Source organism: Sorghum bicolor, chromosome 8 (genome assembly GCF_000003195.3).
Source record: "Sorghum bicolor cultivar BTx623 chromosome 8, Sorghum_bicolor_NCBIv3, whole genome shotgun sequence".
NCBI classification, from domain to species: Eukaryota; Viridiplantae; Streptophyta; class Magnoliopsida; order Poales; family Poaceae; genus Sorghum; species Sorghum bicolor.
Genome location: NC_012877.2, coordinates 34402567 through 34416325, shown reverse-complemented (window position 1 = coordinate 34416325; position 13759 = coordinate 34402567). Strand labels below are relative to the sequence as shown.

Below are 13759 nucleotides of genomic sequence, written 5' to 3'. Positions count from 1 at the left end.
TTTCCCGTTAAAGAGAATGGAAAGAGCTTGCATTTAAGGGTCTCATCAGACATGCCTTCAATGTGAAGGATGTCACAGACTCGATAAAACTCTCTTAGGTGTGTGTATGGGTTTTCCTCACCTTCTCCGAAGAAAGGTTGTTTTTGAAGAAATTCTATGTATTCCGGGCTTATCTCAAAACTAGATGTCATGATAGGCTTTGAAGATTTTGGTGGTTCGAGATGTGTGCCCGTAGGTCTTTGAAATTCATAGATACACATGTTTGAATTCATGATAGACCAGAGATCAAGGATTAGATAAGAAGAAAGAATAGCAGAGATAAGGCAAAGGATAAAAGGAAAAATATATATATATATTTTATTTTTTTAGAAAATGATTAAGCTAGTTCGTAGTCAACTCAGAATTCGTTTCTCCGGCAACGGCGCCAAAAAGCTTGTTGACACTTGCTAACACCACTTGAATATTAGGTTGTCATCCCCAGCATGGCACTAGAGTGTACTATAGTATTTATACGCACACAGATAAATCCGCAAGCGCACGGATACTGTTGTAGCTTTTACCCGGTTAAAGCTTTTATCGTATCCACAGGGAAACAGCAGAACCAACTACGCTCTAACTTAACCAAGATAGATAGATTGGTGTAAATAGGAAAGATGGTAGAATTGAATAAGAATAATATTAAAGGTAAGATAACAATGGGTGATAATAGGGGAATAGAGAGTAGAGCAATCTAATATATGGGCGATGCTAGGAGAATAGAGAGGATAACTATGGTTTCTCTACTTCAAAGGAGTATGTCTATGTCTGGGACGAACCACGTGATAAGAATACACCACAAAGGATGCTTATCCATAGGCCGATAAACCCTACCAGTCCTGCTAACGGGAGGTGGACTACAGAGGACCAACGTAGCTGTAACATACGTGGCCTACCACACGATCCGGCTAGACAGGGGATATCCACAAGTAATCTAGGTCTAAGCACCACGCTTACACCTATACTACAACCCACACCTATAGCATCCTATAGATTAAAGTACTCAAAAGAGTTGTGAACCAGAACATACATGGATAGTAATTGCATAATGAAATAGAAGTAGATTACCACAGTCATCCCATGAGCAAGCTTGATTAGAGCTTGATCATGGTGAAGTACAACCGGAGGAAGAACCGACAGGCCGGCCTCTCCTCCAATCCTCCCTCGCTCTCCATCTCGCTACTATCTAGATCTACTCTAGTTTAGAGATGAGAGGATAGCTCTCATCTCCAAACCCTAGCTTTTGCTCTGTCTATGAATATTGAATAGGGATGAGGGGGTTGTCTCCTCTAGGGGCCAGGGGCCTGCTTATATAGCCCCTCCAAATGAATGTGGGCCGTCGGATCAAACCGACCTTAATAGCATGGTTTTCCTTAATCCTTTAGGTCGGTGGAGCATAATCCGTGAGGCGGAGCCTGATTGGTCCAGATGACAGGGCGGGCGCCCAAGGGAGGAGGGCGGGCGCCCTGTCCCTGGGCCCGCTCGGCTTCTCGTTCGTTCCCGTGGCTTCTGGAGTCTTCTAGATGATAGAAAATTACGCGGCACGTTAATATCTCTATGTAAACCCGACATGTGGGCCTTTCCTCAATATTTCCTAATAACACCCTTCAGAAATAGACAAACAGCAAAACTCGTAGAATTCTGTCAGATAAAACCCTAAGTCTGGGTGTTGGTTGCATTTGAGTCCTTTTATTTATTTATTTGATGATTAAATTTGATACTTAAGGACCATCAACACCTTTCTCCCTATGTGTTTTACTTTGTAGGGTCCAGATACATGCTTATTGATGTTTGATTTCGCTTTTTCTTCATCAAGATTTAAAGGCGACCTCCTGGGAGAAATCCTATTTTATCCACGCGACCAAGGGTGGATGGGAGCAGGTTCCCATTTTGGAGGACAGGCTTCTAAAATCCCAAGAAGAGCTTCTTAAGGCAAAGAAGGAGTAGGTCGAGGCCTTGACGGATAAGCAGAAAAAGGAGGACGACCTAGTTGCAGCTCGAGGCAACGCGGCAATGGCTCGAGGCCAAATCTATACCGCCCAGGACGTCGTCGAAAAAGCCAAGGCGGATGCTGAGAAGACTCGTGAGGAGGCGGCCCAGGCCAAGGAGGAGGCTGCTCGAGCGAGGGAGGAAAGAAGGAAGCGGAAGGGGACGTCCCCCTGATTACTGAGCGAACAAAGGAGCTCAAGGCTGATATGACCAGAGTCAAGGAGGGATACACCGAGGCCTGGACATTGGCTTTAGAGTCTGCAGCCGCTAAAGCTATCTCCCAAGAGGAGGAGAGAAAGGCCAAACAGGAGCTGGAGAAAGAGAAGAGTTGTGCTAATGCTCTTGCCATCGACGTCGATCAGCTGAAGAAAACCTTGCTAGAGAAAGAAGGAGCCGTTAGTGCTGCGGGCAAGCTGATTGAGGACCTACAGGTTGTTGACACTTCTAACACCACTTAAGCTAAGTTATCATCCCTAGCATGGCACCAGAAGTGTCGTATAAAAATTGTCCACTAATAAAATAAATATAGGATCCACAAGCGTACAGATTAAATACCATCGTACTTCACGGGAAGTATTCCACGTATCGTTATTTATATTTAGCTCAAGGGAAAAAACTAAGGACTTAAACAATAAGATCAACTCGCACAACATGACTACTTATGAGTGATCGGGTTGCATAGTCACATACTAGGTAGGAGGGTAAACCATGATAGATATATGATATAAAATATAGAAGCCCAGGGAATATAGATACTAGATATAGACTACTTAGCTTAATATTAGGCAGACGTCCAATGAGTTCAAGAGATAGAAATCGTATGTAGTTCTAATTTGTCAAGTCATTCATCTATCCCAATACTACACTATCATATATAGCACAAAAGTCTCTTCATTTATGTACAAGTAACATTGCTATAAAAAGCCAAGACAGAGCTTGACTTCGTACACAACTGCGGTTCTACCTAACCAACCAGTGGGGTATGGAATACAAAGGACTCAACGGAACTGTCACTTCCACGATCTAACCATGCAACCCGGCCAATAGGGTGTAATTGCAGATAAACAACATCTAAGCACCATGCTTACATGACATATATCACCTAACTCTCCCACGAAGAGGGCTAAGCGCTTTGCAAACATATACATAAACTCATTATCAATCATAACCATATCAAATGTAGAACTAGAATAAACTAGGAACATAATAAATAGAAACATGATGATATTTAGAATCAAGTCAAAAGAGAGATAAAAGAAAATACCAATCTTTGATGATGAAGATCTAGAAATTCTGAGCACAGGCACCTGACTCTTCCTCTATCTAATCTAATCCTACGTAGAAGATGAAGATTAGGAGTAGCTAATCTATCTCTACTCCCTAGATCTAATGGCTTCCTCTAATTCTCATATGAGAATAAAAATATAATTCTTTTTTTCTCGATCAATTCTGAGCTCTCCTCTAGGGGGGTCAGGCTTGTATTTATAGCCCCCTAGGAAGCACTACAACCCTTGGATCAAACCGACTTAAATGTGCGCTTAAAATTAATCCTCAAAGTCGGTGGAGGCAGGATCCACGAGACAGAACCTGATTGGTTCTTGCCCCTGAGCAGCCGCCCCTGCCTTCCCTGGGCGCCCGCCCCTGCCCTATGGCATGTGTAACAGAACCGACCAAATTATAAGAGATTAAGCCTAACAGTGACCATTTGCATAGTCAAACCATCAGGCTTAAGCCCATATAAACCCGGTAGTCCGTGAAATCTCGAAGGATTTCAAACCACACAACGTACAACAGCCAAGATCATAATAAGTTTAGTGGTCGCCATCCACAAATACGTCCAGATTACAACATTCATAAAATACATCGGAGTTCTTAAAATTATTACAAACCAAGTTCTTCAAGTAGCGGAAGCTTCATAGTTCGAAAATACCACACACACTTAGTCTGATACAGTGCCATAATTCAGTCATTCCCACAAAAGCAAGAGAGAAGACGGAGTGACCATCGCCCTTGGTCTAGTCATCACCCATGGCTGGGTACAGACAGAGGATGCAATAACCATAGTACATTTGACCATCTGCAAAACAACATGGGAGTAGAACCCTGAGTACGAGAAGGTACTCAGCTAGACTTACCCGTCATAAACTTAAAATAAAGACTCTTCAAGGATCATGAAGGCTATATAGTGGGGTAGCTGACAACCATTTTGCAAAACTGCAGAAATCTATTATCATGACCTACGTAAATCTTTCTTCTTTTAATTTGCTCAAGTTGAAAGTATCATTACCTAATATCTAGGTTTGCACCTGCACTATCACAAGCAAGTATAGTGTTATGATAGTACCTCATCATAGCATTTCTTAAAACCATTCATCATTATAACCCAAGTGTTCCATAGTCCTTACTACGAGGACAGGGCTCATGTCAAGTGCTCACTATCCAGGAGCGATGGCGATTCGAATCGATTTCTAACCAGCTGGCGAGTTTATTCCCCACACAAACCACACTCACTGATCAAGTGAGCTATAGATCACCGTATTGCACTATCCAGGACCAATTCGCGGGTTCGACAGGCACCGCCCATACCCGAGGACCGTTCCGGCGACCGAGGTATCCAAGGTATACCAAGGTTGCGCGCCGCGCCCTCGTCGTTCTCCTCAACCATCACCAATACAGCACGTACATCGGGCCGATTCTCGGCCCGGATAGTGCTCAGGCTTCGCGGTCGGAATGACTTATCCTTCCAGCTAAATGTGGGGCATGCGTTCAACATGACAAGAGGGCCGTCAACGATCGGTCCTTAATCGACACAGGCAGGGGCACTATGGTCAACCCACCATAAGACCCTGCCCGGTCTCCAATTCCATTCCGCACTTGGTTATTCTTTTCCCCAAAGCAACCATTGCTCAATCAGGCAGGTATCCACCCATATCTCGCAGGTGACAGGGAATCACCCGACTTCTACCGGACTAAGCAAGCTAAGCATAGACTCCGCGCCTATCTACATAGGACAAGGTAGATAAACGAGTAGGGATAACAAGGAGTACATATGCATCAACGGTATCAAGCAATTCCTATCACTTAAATGCAGTATAGTAGAACAAGCATAGTATATCCTATAAGTTAGCGAGAATAGGGAGACTTAGAATGCTCTGGGGCTTGCCTTTCTCAAACGTGCTGGGTCGGTGATCTGGACACTCTTGTAGTTCCTCTCCGGACTCCTGTACTTCCGGAGGTTCCTGCTCCTGAATCTCCTCTGGCTCCTCGGGTCCCACCTCGTTCTCCTGCGAGCCTGTATGATGCATGTGTGCTCATGAGCGGAGTGCAAGATGCCCGAGTGGATGCTTGTATGAGAAGGTACCAAATGATCATGACATGATGCGTAGGCGATTTAATTGGTCACGTTCTTTACAAGGTAGTCAACATCATCCAAGAGTAAGCAATTGAATTAAACATCTAGTGCATTCTCTTCTACAAATACTTTTCTCAAGTGTGACCAGCAACCCACAAGTTGCTTCAAAGATATACCAAACCCAATCTTATTCTATTCACCCTATATAAGGATGGCCGGAGCACCTCCGACGAGCATGCACGGCGGCACGGCAGCGCTGCTCGCCGTGGCCAGGCCGCTCCGGCACGGTAGAGCACGCGCAAACGACTCTCCGAGCTTCCTCACCACCCTACCGACCTAGCGCAACCAAGAACCAGCGAAAAGAGGCAGGGAAACGCAAGATCCGTCGCGGCGGAGTACTCCGGCGAGCTCGGGGTAACTCCGGCGAGCGATTCACGGCGCTTGACGGACTCTCACCTCGGTAGAATGCTCGCAGGAGCTTACCCTAACGATGGCGAATGCGCTGGTGGCTTCGGTGTCGAGGTTTGGTCACTGGAGTGGCCGGCGGTGAGCAGCGGAGCCGCTCCGGCGATGGCGCTGCGGCGGAGCTCTGCGGCTTCGGTTGCGCTCGCGAGTGGAGGGAGGAAGGAGAGAGGCGCGGGCAACAGAGCGAATGGGACGGCCTGGGAGCCCGGGCCGGCGTCCCGACCAGGTGAAGCCGGTCGGCCGCGGCGCGCCCATCGCCGGCGTACGGCCGCCACGTGGCCGACGCTGGCTGGGACGAGGCGGGCGTCCGCGCGCGGGAGAGAGGGGGAGGGGGAGCAGGCCGTGCCGCTCGCTGGGCCGAAAGGGAGGCGGGGTTGGCCCAGCAGCGCCTGCCCCTTTTCCAATTTTTTTTGAATTTCTTTTCTCAAATTCTTTTCTAAATTCATTTGGACCAATTAAAAATCATTTTCACCTCTTGCTCCCAAAAACAAAGTTGTTCCAAAACAAAAACCCTACAACTTTGTTTTAATAAGCAAGACCAAATTCCCAATAGAATTTGAATTACAAATTAAAACTAGTTCTAGGTTTTTAAATAAATTCATTTTGGGATTTTTTTATAAATTCCATTTCTCAAATTCTATAGCTCCAAAAATTACACAAAAATATTCTTATTTCTTCTTACACATAAATCAATCTAGTTTGAATATTTCACAATTTTAGAAGCAAGCACCATATTTTTAGCATATTTAAAACACATGGAATAAGACACATAAAATCATATTTTTGGGATGAATGACATGCTCATGATGCTATGCTTGATGAGAATGCTTATGCATTGCTTTGATAAGGCTAAGTGCATGCTTAACACCTAGGGTGTTACAGTATGTGGGCCCCAACTTTTAGGGCATGTCTTCCTGAGTCTTCTAGAGTCCTCTAGAGTTGACGTTCGGGTCTTCTCTCTACGTAAATCCGACATGTGGACCTCCTTTTGTTCTTATTTCGATAACCCCCTGCAGAAACAGACATTTACCAAAACTCATGGAAATTGCCAATAAAAACCCTAAGTCTATGGTGATGTTCAATTTTTATCCCCTTTGTTCTCTTTGGTTGACATATAATTTTGATGGTTAACAACCATAAACAAACTTACCCAAGCTTACCTTTTGCTCGTCCCTGAGCAAACAACTACAAAGGATGGATTAGGAGTTGCTACAATGCTTTCACACTTCACAAGTACACATGCTTTTAAATAAGAACTCATCCCTAGACTAGAGTGAACTATCATAACTTCCAAACTTTCTCATGTTTCTTCCAACCATGGGACTTGTTGGTGTTTTAATCTTTGGGGTTAACACCTACGAGTGAGTTTGTGTGCATGTTTCCCTTTCTAGATGGTGATGCAAGATGAACACAAAGATTTATCCTGGTTCGGGCAAGAGAAGGCCCTACGTCTAGCGAGGCGGGAGAGTTTGTATTATCTTGCACCTAAGTGCTTGTACAGGGGTGAATACAAGAGTGGTGAATGTGGATTCAGACTCCGTATGAAGCTAGGATGGCGAGATGTGGTGTATGCGAGTGTGCTGTTCTATCTCCCATGTCTTAGACTTGGCGTCCCCTTCTATAAATCAAGGGGTGGCATAAGGTTATAGAATGTAGGTGCTAGAGTAGGGCTCAATAGGGGTATGGCGCAAGCCAAATCAAGGCTTCCATACCAGCGTTGCCTCGACCGGTCTTGTTATGGTGTACTTGGCGATGCTGGCGCGTGCACTTCCTAGGCTGAGCCCCTGTATATCGCTTGGTATTGGTCCATATATACACACGCCTGTACGTCCTTGTAGTCGTCATATTGGGAGTTGTTGGAGCGCTGAGTTCCTTTGTTCAACCGTTCTCTAGAAAGGAGTAGGCAGGCTCGAGGGTCTGATGGGTTAAGCGGCGTCCATATATGGAAGCACTGACCATTACGTCTCGAGGGGCCTTCCGACGGGACGCCACGCTGGTTGCGATGGTACCAGCGTGTACCTTTCTCCGAATTCTGAGATAAAGCTAGTGGAAAGCAAGATTTGATGGGAGTACGATCCATCATCACAGCTATGTGTTAGGTGGGGCTTGTCAGTCGCATTAAATGCTCTAAAACCCATACCAGTGATAGGCGGCAGGGGTACGCTTTTGCGCTCGAGGCAGATTGGTTCGCTCGACCCTGTTTCCGTAATCGAGGGTCGACTGCCTCGAGTTCTAAGCGTTCGCTTGAGCCAATTTCCGTCATCGAGCCATTGGTCGATCGGTGTATTTTGATGTGCGACGAGTTGGGGTCGCGATTGCTACATACCCTGTTGGGGGTGTTGTGGCTCGCTCTGGGGCTGGCCCTTGGTTCTTTTTAAGGATATCGATTTGGGTACCCCTTGTTGATATCCTCGACAGTAGCCCCTGAGCCCCTGCTCGAGCAGTGGTGGTCGAGTAGGGGTTTATTGGTGATCGAATTTCTCTGGGGGTGCACGAGCGTCCCACGCTGGGTAGCCCCTGAGGCCTCAGAGGAGTAGGTAGACTCCTTCTGGGGCTGTATTAGTCTCTTCTTTCTTGGTGAGTATTTACATAATCAAGTTTGACCGCTTTTGACCCTCTTTCATCAAGGGGTGTTGGATCTGGCTGAGCCCTTGAGCCTTGTATACTCATGGTTTTGCTGGACTCGACTTTCATCCCATGAATCCTTTCGATCGAACATGAGGTGAGAAACGTAACGTTGCCCTCGATTGGGCGAACAGCAACATCCTCTATGAGCTGATATCGGGAAATCCAAGTGAGAACCCATACCCCGTTTGATGTTGGTTGGTTGTCAGCCCTAAGGCATTCTCATTAATGTAGACATGCATGGGTGTGGATACCTGTCGCGTTCGATAGGGTCTGGTGGCTCGACGCCTCCCTCCATGGGGATTCCATGCCTTCCTCCTAGTCTTAGCCTTGGATACTCCCAGTGGGGTCTCAATGATTTGATCTCAAGCACTCTCTCGAGGTTTTATCGATGGTCGGAGCCTGACTTACCTTGTGGTGGAAGAAGTTATTGCGGTGGTTTGCCTTCTTGCAAGTTGGCTGCGCCTTTTTAGCAGAGAGCCATTGCAACATCATCCTACCAGATGAAAACTGCAATCGTCCTATCACTGGAATCTTGGGACAGTTAGGCGGCGCATTTAAAGCGGAAAATTACCGTGATTGTCGGATGTGCCGGTTGCGGTTAGCTCTATATATTCGAGGGGTCCATCTTGCTGCTCCCACTTCTGCCTTTTGCTATCGCCTTAATTCCTTCTCTATCCGCCTTCCCGCACGTAAGAGGAAAATAGAGCCTAGAGAGAGAGAAAGAGCGAGACAGAGTCGTGAGCTTTCCCTAGCCGTCTCACCGTCAAGTTAGCCCGAGCCGCCATGCCTGTGAGGTTGATAGCCGCTGACGAATGGCGCCCATCGATGGTGACGGAGCATCGGCTGCGTGACCTGGTGTGTGAGGGGCTCCTCCGCCCTGTAACTTCTTCGACTCGGCTCGAATGGATTGCGCCGCCGGTGGAACACCAGGAGACAAACCCGCCGAAGGGCTACGTGGTTAGCTTCATCAAGTTCCATCGCCACGGGTTTGGATCTCCCCCAAGTCACTTCATGAGGGCGTTCCTCCATCATTATGGGGTCAAGCTTCAACATCTCTCCCCCAACGCCATCTCCAACACGGCGATTTTCGTCGCTGGGTGCGAGGGTTACCTGGGCGTGATGCCCCACTAGGAGTTGTGGCTTCATCTTTTTCGGGGTGAGCTCTTCCAAGCCCCTGGTGGAGCCACCGGCATGATGAAACCCATGAGGGCGGGCTGCCTACACCTGGTACTCAAGTTTGGGCGCTCGGAGGAACCATGCGAGTACATCACCCACTACAAGAGATGTGTGGCTTTTTGACGTATTTAGTATGATGATAGGTCATTACGTCACTATATCATCTATTTTTTGATGTTATTTTCTAGGAATTTTGGTTTAGTGACCTTTGAAAATTGTACGTCACAATATATGTCATACACCTATTTTAAGTTCTTGTAGTGACACTAATTTGTACGTCATGAGGCCTACTTTTTAGTGTCATGAGCCTTTAACAAAGATTTTGTGTCAAAAAAATAATTATTGAATTATTTTCAATAATATTTCTGATGTTGGCATGCCTTGTTGCCACATCAGATTTTTTTTCTTTTTTATTGGAAGTTTATTTCAGCCCAATTATTTTTTTTTTCAATTCTAGTTGGGCCACCTAGGTAACCAGACCACCAATCTTTCGTGGACCATCTGATTTAGCCCCTAAATGGACCAGCCAGGTACGCTAGGCTCAACAGCATCTAGCCCAAAGGTACATGAAAATCCAGTAGGCCTAATAGCATCAAGCCCAGCAATGCATGAAAATCAAGCAAAAAGCTAAAATTGAGTGCCCGGGCCACTTCAGAGCATACCTCATAGGCGAGGTACACTGACCACTACACCTCACAAGTGTTTGCAATAACTTTCTCATTTTATTCCATATATTAGTATATAGGAGATGCTACACCACCCAATCCTGTTTGGGGAATTTGGATCGAACGCTCACTCAAAATTTGTTCGCCATACCGTGGGTCATTCAAGGGGATCCGGCGGCTAGGGTTGTGTCTGGCGGCGCGGCCGGCGCCGGCGAGGTGCACGACTAGGGCTGGGGCGAGAGTGCTGGGCTCGTGGTGGGCGAGGAGAGTGCAGCAGACGGCAAGGCACGCCGCTGTGCCCATCGGTCGCTGAGGGGACCTGCAAGCCGCTGTGGCCATTGGCTGGCAAGGTACACAGCTAGGTCCAGTGCCAGGCACGGATGACCAGCAGCAGCCAGCGCTGCTGCCCATGAAGCACCGTGCGGCAACGGGGCAGCTTGGTGAGCGGGACGAGCGGCATTGATTTGTTGCAGCAGGGCGGCTGGAGCTGATTTCTGCTCTGAAAGGTACAATTTTGCATCACCAACACTGCTTATGCTCTGAAATTCACAGCAGTAATTTTCAGTTCATTTACAGGGTAGTATCAGTGTGTGAGCACATGAGCATAACTAGATACTATACCTGAATAGCAATTGAGTCAAGCCTTATAAAAAATCTGATTGACATTAGCCTCCCTCTCACCAAACCACATGGTAAGCAGTTCAGGACCCTTCACAGTAATGAAGTTTGTCTAACATTAATTAGCAATTGCCTTGGCCAACAAAGTCTTGCCACAGCCAGGAGGGCCATAAAACAAAACACCTGGAAGGAGACATGTCAAACTTTTCAAATTTCTCAGGATGCTCCACAAACAAAAATGGTTCATGCTAATACCAATTTGTATCTTAAGTATTTGTTTGCTAGTAAGAAATATATATAGAGTATGAAAAATATTTGTTTCAACACTGCTAGTTTCATGAGCTAGTTCTGAATGTGCTACTATTTCAACCCTGCTATAATTAGAAAAATATAGTTCTGCTAGAGTATTTGTTAGCTTATATGAATGTTGAATACTGTGAACTTGATCCTATCTTCAGTTGGAGCATGCTATTTTTCTAAATATTTCTTCAACACATTATTGGAGATAAAGCAATGCTAAACTATTGCGTACAGAATGCATTATAAATAATCTATCACATGTTTGATAACTTTGGTCCAGCATCATCTATATGTAATTTTTTTTGAGGAATTGTATCTCATGATTTGGTGCAGATGCATAGATCTTGGATCAAGAGTAGGATGTTCAGCAGGGAACATGTGGAAGGGGTGAAGGAATTCATGACCTTTGTTTCCGAGAGATTCAATGATGATGAAGACATGCTTTGTCCATGTCGTCGGTGTTTGAACCGTGTTTGTAAACCTAAAGGACACGTGGAGGATCACTTGTATATTCATGGGATGGCTGCTATTTACACTAGATGGGTACATCATAGAGAACCATTGGAGGCTGTACCAAATGAAATTGATCACCATGTTGATGAACATACTAGTCTCAATGATGATTTTGGCTTAGATGTGGATGATGAAAATGACCCTGATGATGGAATTTGTGGTTTAGTAGAGGAGTTGTACACAGCTGAAGAGGAAGGTAAAAGGAAAGAGTCAATGTTTTCAGTTCTATTGGAAGAGATGAAACAAGAGTTGTACCCTGGTGGTCCTTGCAAAAGGTTTTCTTTTGTGGTGAAGTTACTTCATATCAAGTCATTTTATAGAATTCCTAATGTTGCATTCACAACATTTCTGAAGTTGTTGTCATCAGCTTTCCCACATTGCTCTATTCCTACAACCTATGAGGAAGCAAAGAGACTTATCCGTGCATTGGGGCTCGGATACAATTCAATCCATGTGTGTCCGAATAATTGTGTCCTGTTTCGAAACAATTTAGAAAAAGATGATGTGTGTCCAGTTTGTAGTGCATCAAGATGGAAAGTCAATGATGGCAAAAAGAAGATTCCTCAGAAAGTTTTACGACATTTTCCATTGATTCCTAGGCTCAAGAGAATCTTTTCTTCCAAGAAAAGGACAGAGGAGGTGCAATGGCACAAGTTGAAGAGGGAGCCGGTGGAGAATGAGCTTGTGAAGGTGTGCATACTATCCTACCAAGATGATGATTGTGAAGGTGTGCATGTTCGTGTTGATGATAGTGTATTTGAAAATGAGCAGCCAATTAGTGAAGATGGTGTTTGTGTTGACGCTTGTGTAGTTGATGAACTCCGTTTACAAAGAGAAGTGGAAGGGGAACAAGATGACTCAAGTGACAGCGAAGATGAAACCAGATGTCAATATTTTAGTGACAATGAAGGTCCAAGAATCCCTCAAGAAGATGACGATGATAGTGATTACGAGTAGTTTTAGTTGTGGTCTCAATATAGTTGTAATATGGAGATTATTTATTGAAATAATCTGTACTGCATTGTATACTTTGTGTGTTTAGCAAGCATTTGAAGCCTGCTGACTTGTGGGTTGGCTGCTAGTTGTTGTCCAGTCAAATTATTTCATATTCTAAGTGGAGGTGTTTGGTTGTCCAGTCAAATTAATTCATATTGAGCCTTCTTGCTCTTTTTTTAGAATGCAGATGCCTCTCTTTTTTTAACTCAATAGCTCAAAATCAACATGGGTGACAAGGCCTGAGATAGAGATGTTTCCTGCTGTTTTTTTAAATGCAGGCACCATTAACTCACTTTCTCTATGGTCTAGGGGTTCAAATTGATGGTTAACTAGTTGATGGACAAGCTAGAGTTGGGTACGTGCCCACCCAAAGGCATTTCGATAAAAGGGGTTGTCGAGCAAAATGCAAACTCAGTCCCAAAACAGCCAATTTGTAGAAAATAGCTCCATTCAGGCACCATTAACTCACTTTCTCTATGGTCTAGGGGTTCAAATTGATGGTTAACTAGTTGATGGACAAACTACAGTATGGTATGTGCCCACCCAAAGGCATTTCGACAAAAGGGGTTGTCGAGCGAAACGAACACTGAGTCCCAAAAATAGCCAATTTGTAGATGTTATGACCAGCGTGAGTTATTCATGCCGCAAACCCACAGGTGGCTAGGAGTCGTAGGGGGATAAAGGCCCATATTTATTATATCAATTAGCTATCTATTATAAAATTTCCTATTTTCTAGTTGAGAGGGTTATAAGTACTTGTAAACACTATTGGGATTAATTAAGCAGAAACATATTTGTTTCTCGGCTTCCCTCAGAGGGTCAGGAGTTTTATCCACCGTGCCCTAGCAGCCGCGCAACCCAGCAGCCATGGCACCACCTCGCCTCCTACCTCGCGCCCTCCAACCTCGTTCCACGATCAGCCACACCTACAACCTCCGATCCCTCACCCGAAGGACTAGGAACCCTAACAGTAGTGCTGTAAAATAGCTCGATTCAAGCACCTTTAACTCACTTTCTCTAT

At 45.3% G+C, this 13759-nt stretch overlaps 1 protein-coding gene across 1 annotated transcript in view; it reads left to right on the top strand.

The window, feature by feature from the left end:
• LOC8086169 (nuclear mitotic apparatus protein 1) overlaps positions 2232-13759 on the top strand; it is a 53565-nt gene continuing 42037 nt past the window's right edge. The window contains exon 1 of the mRNA XM_002443095.2: positions 2232-2456. Within this exon, the coding sequence (XP_002443140.2) occupies positions 2232-2456 (225 nt within the window). The remainder of the gene's footprint in view (positions 2457-13759) is intronic.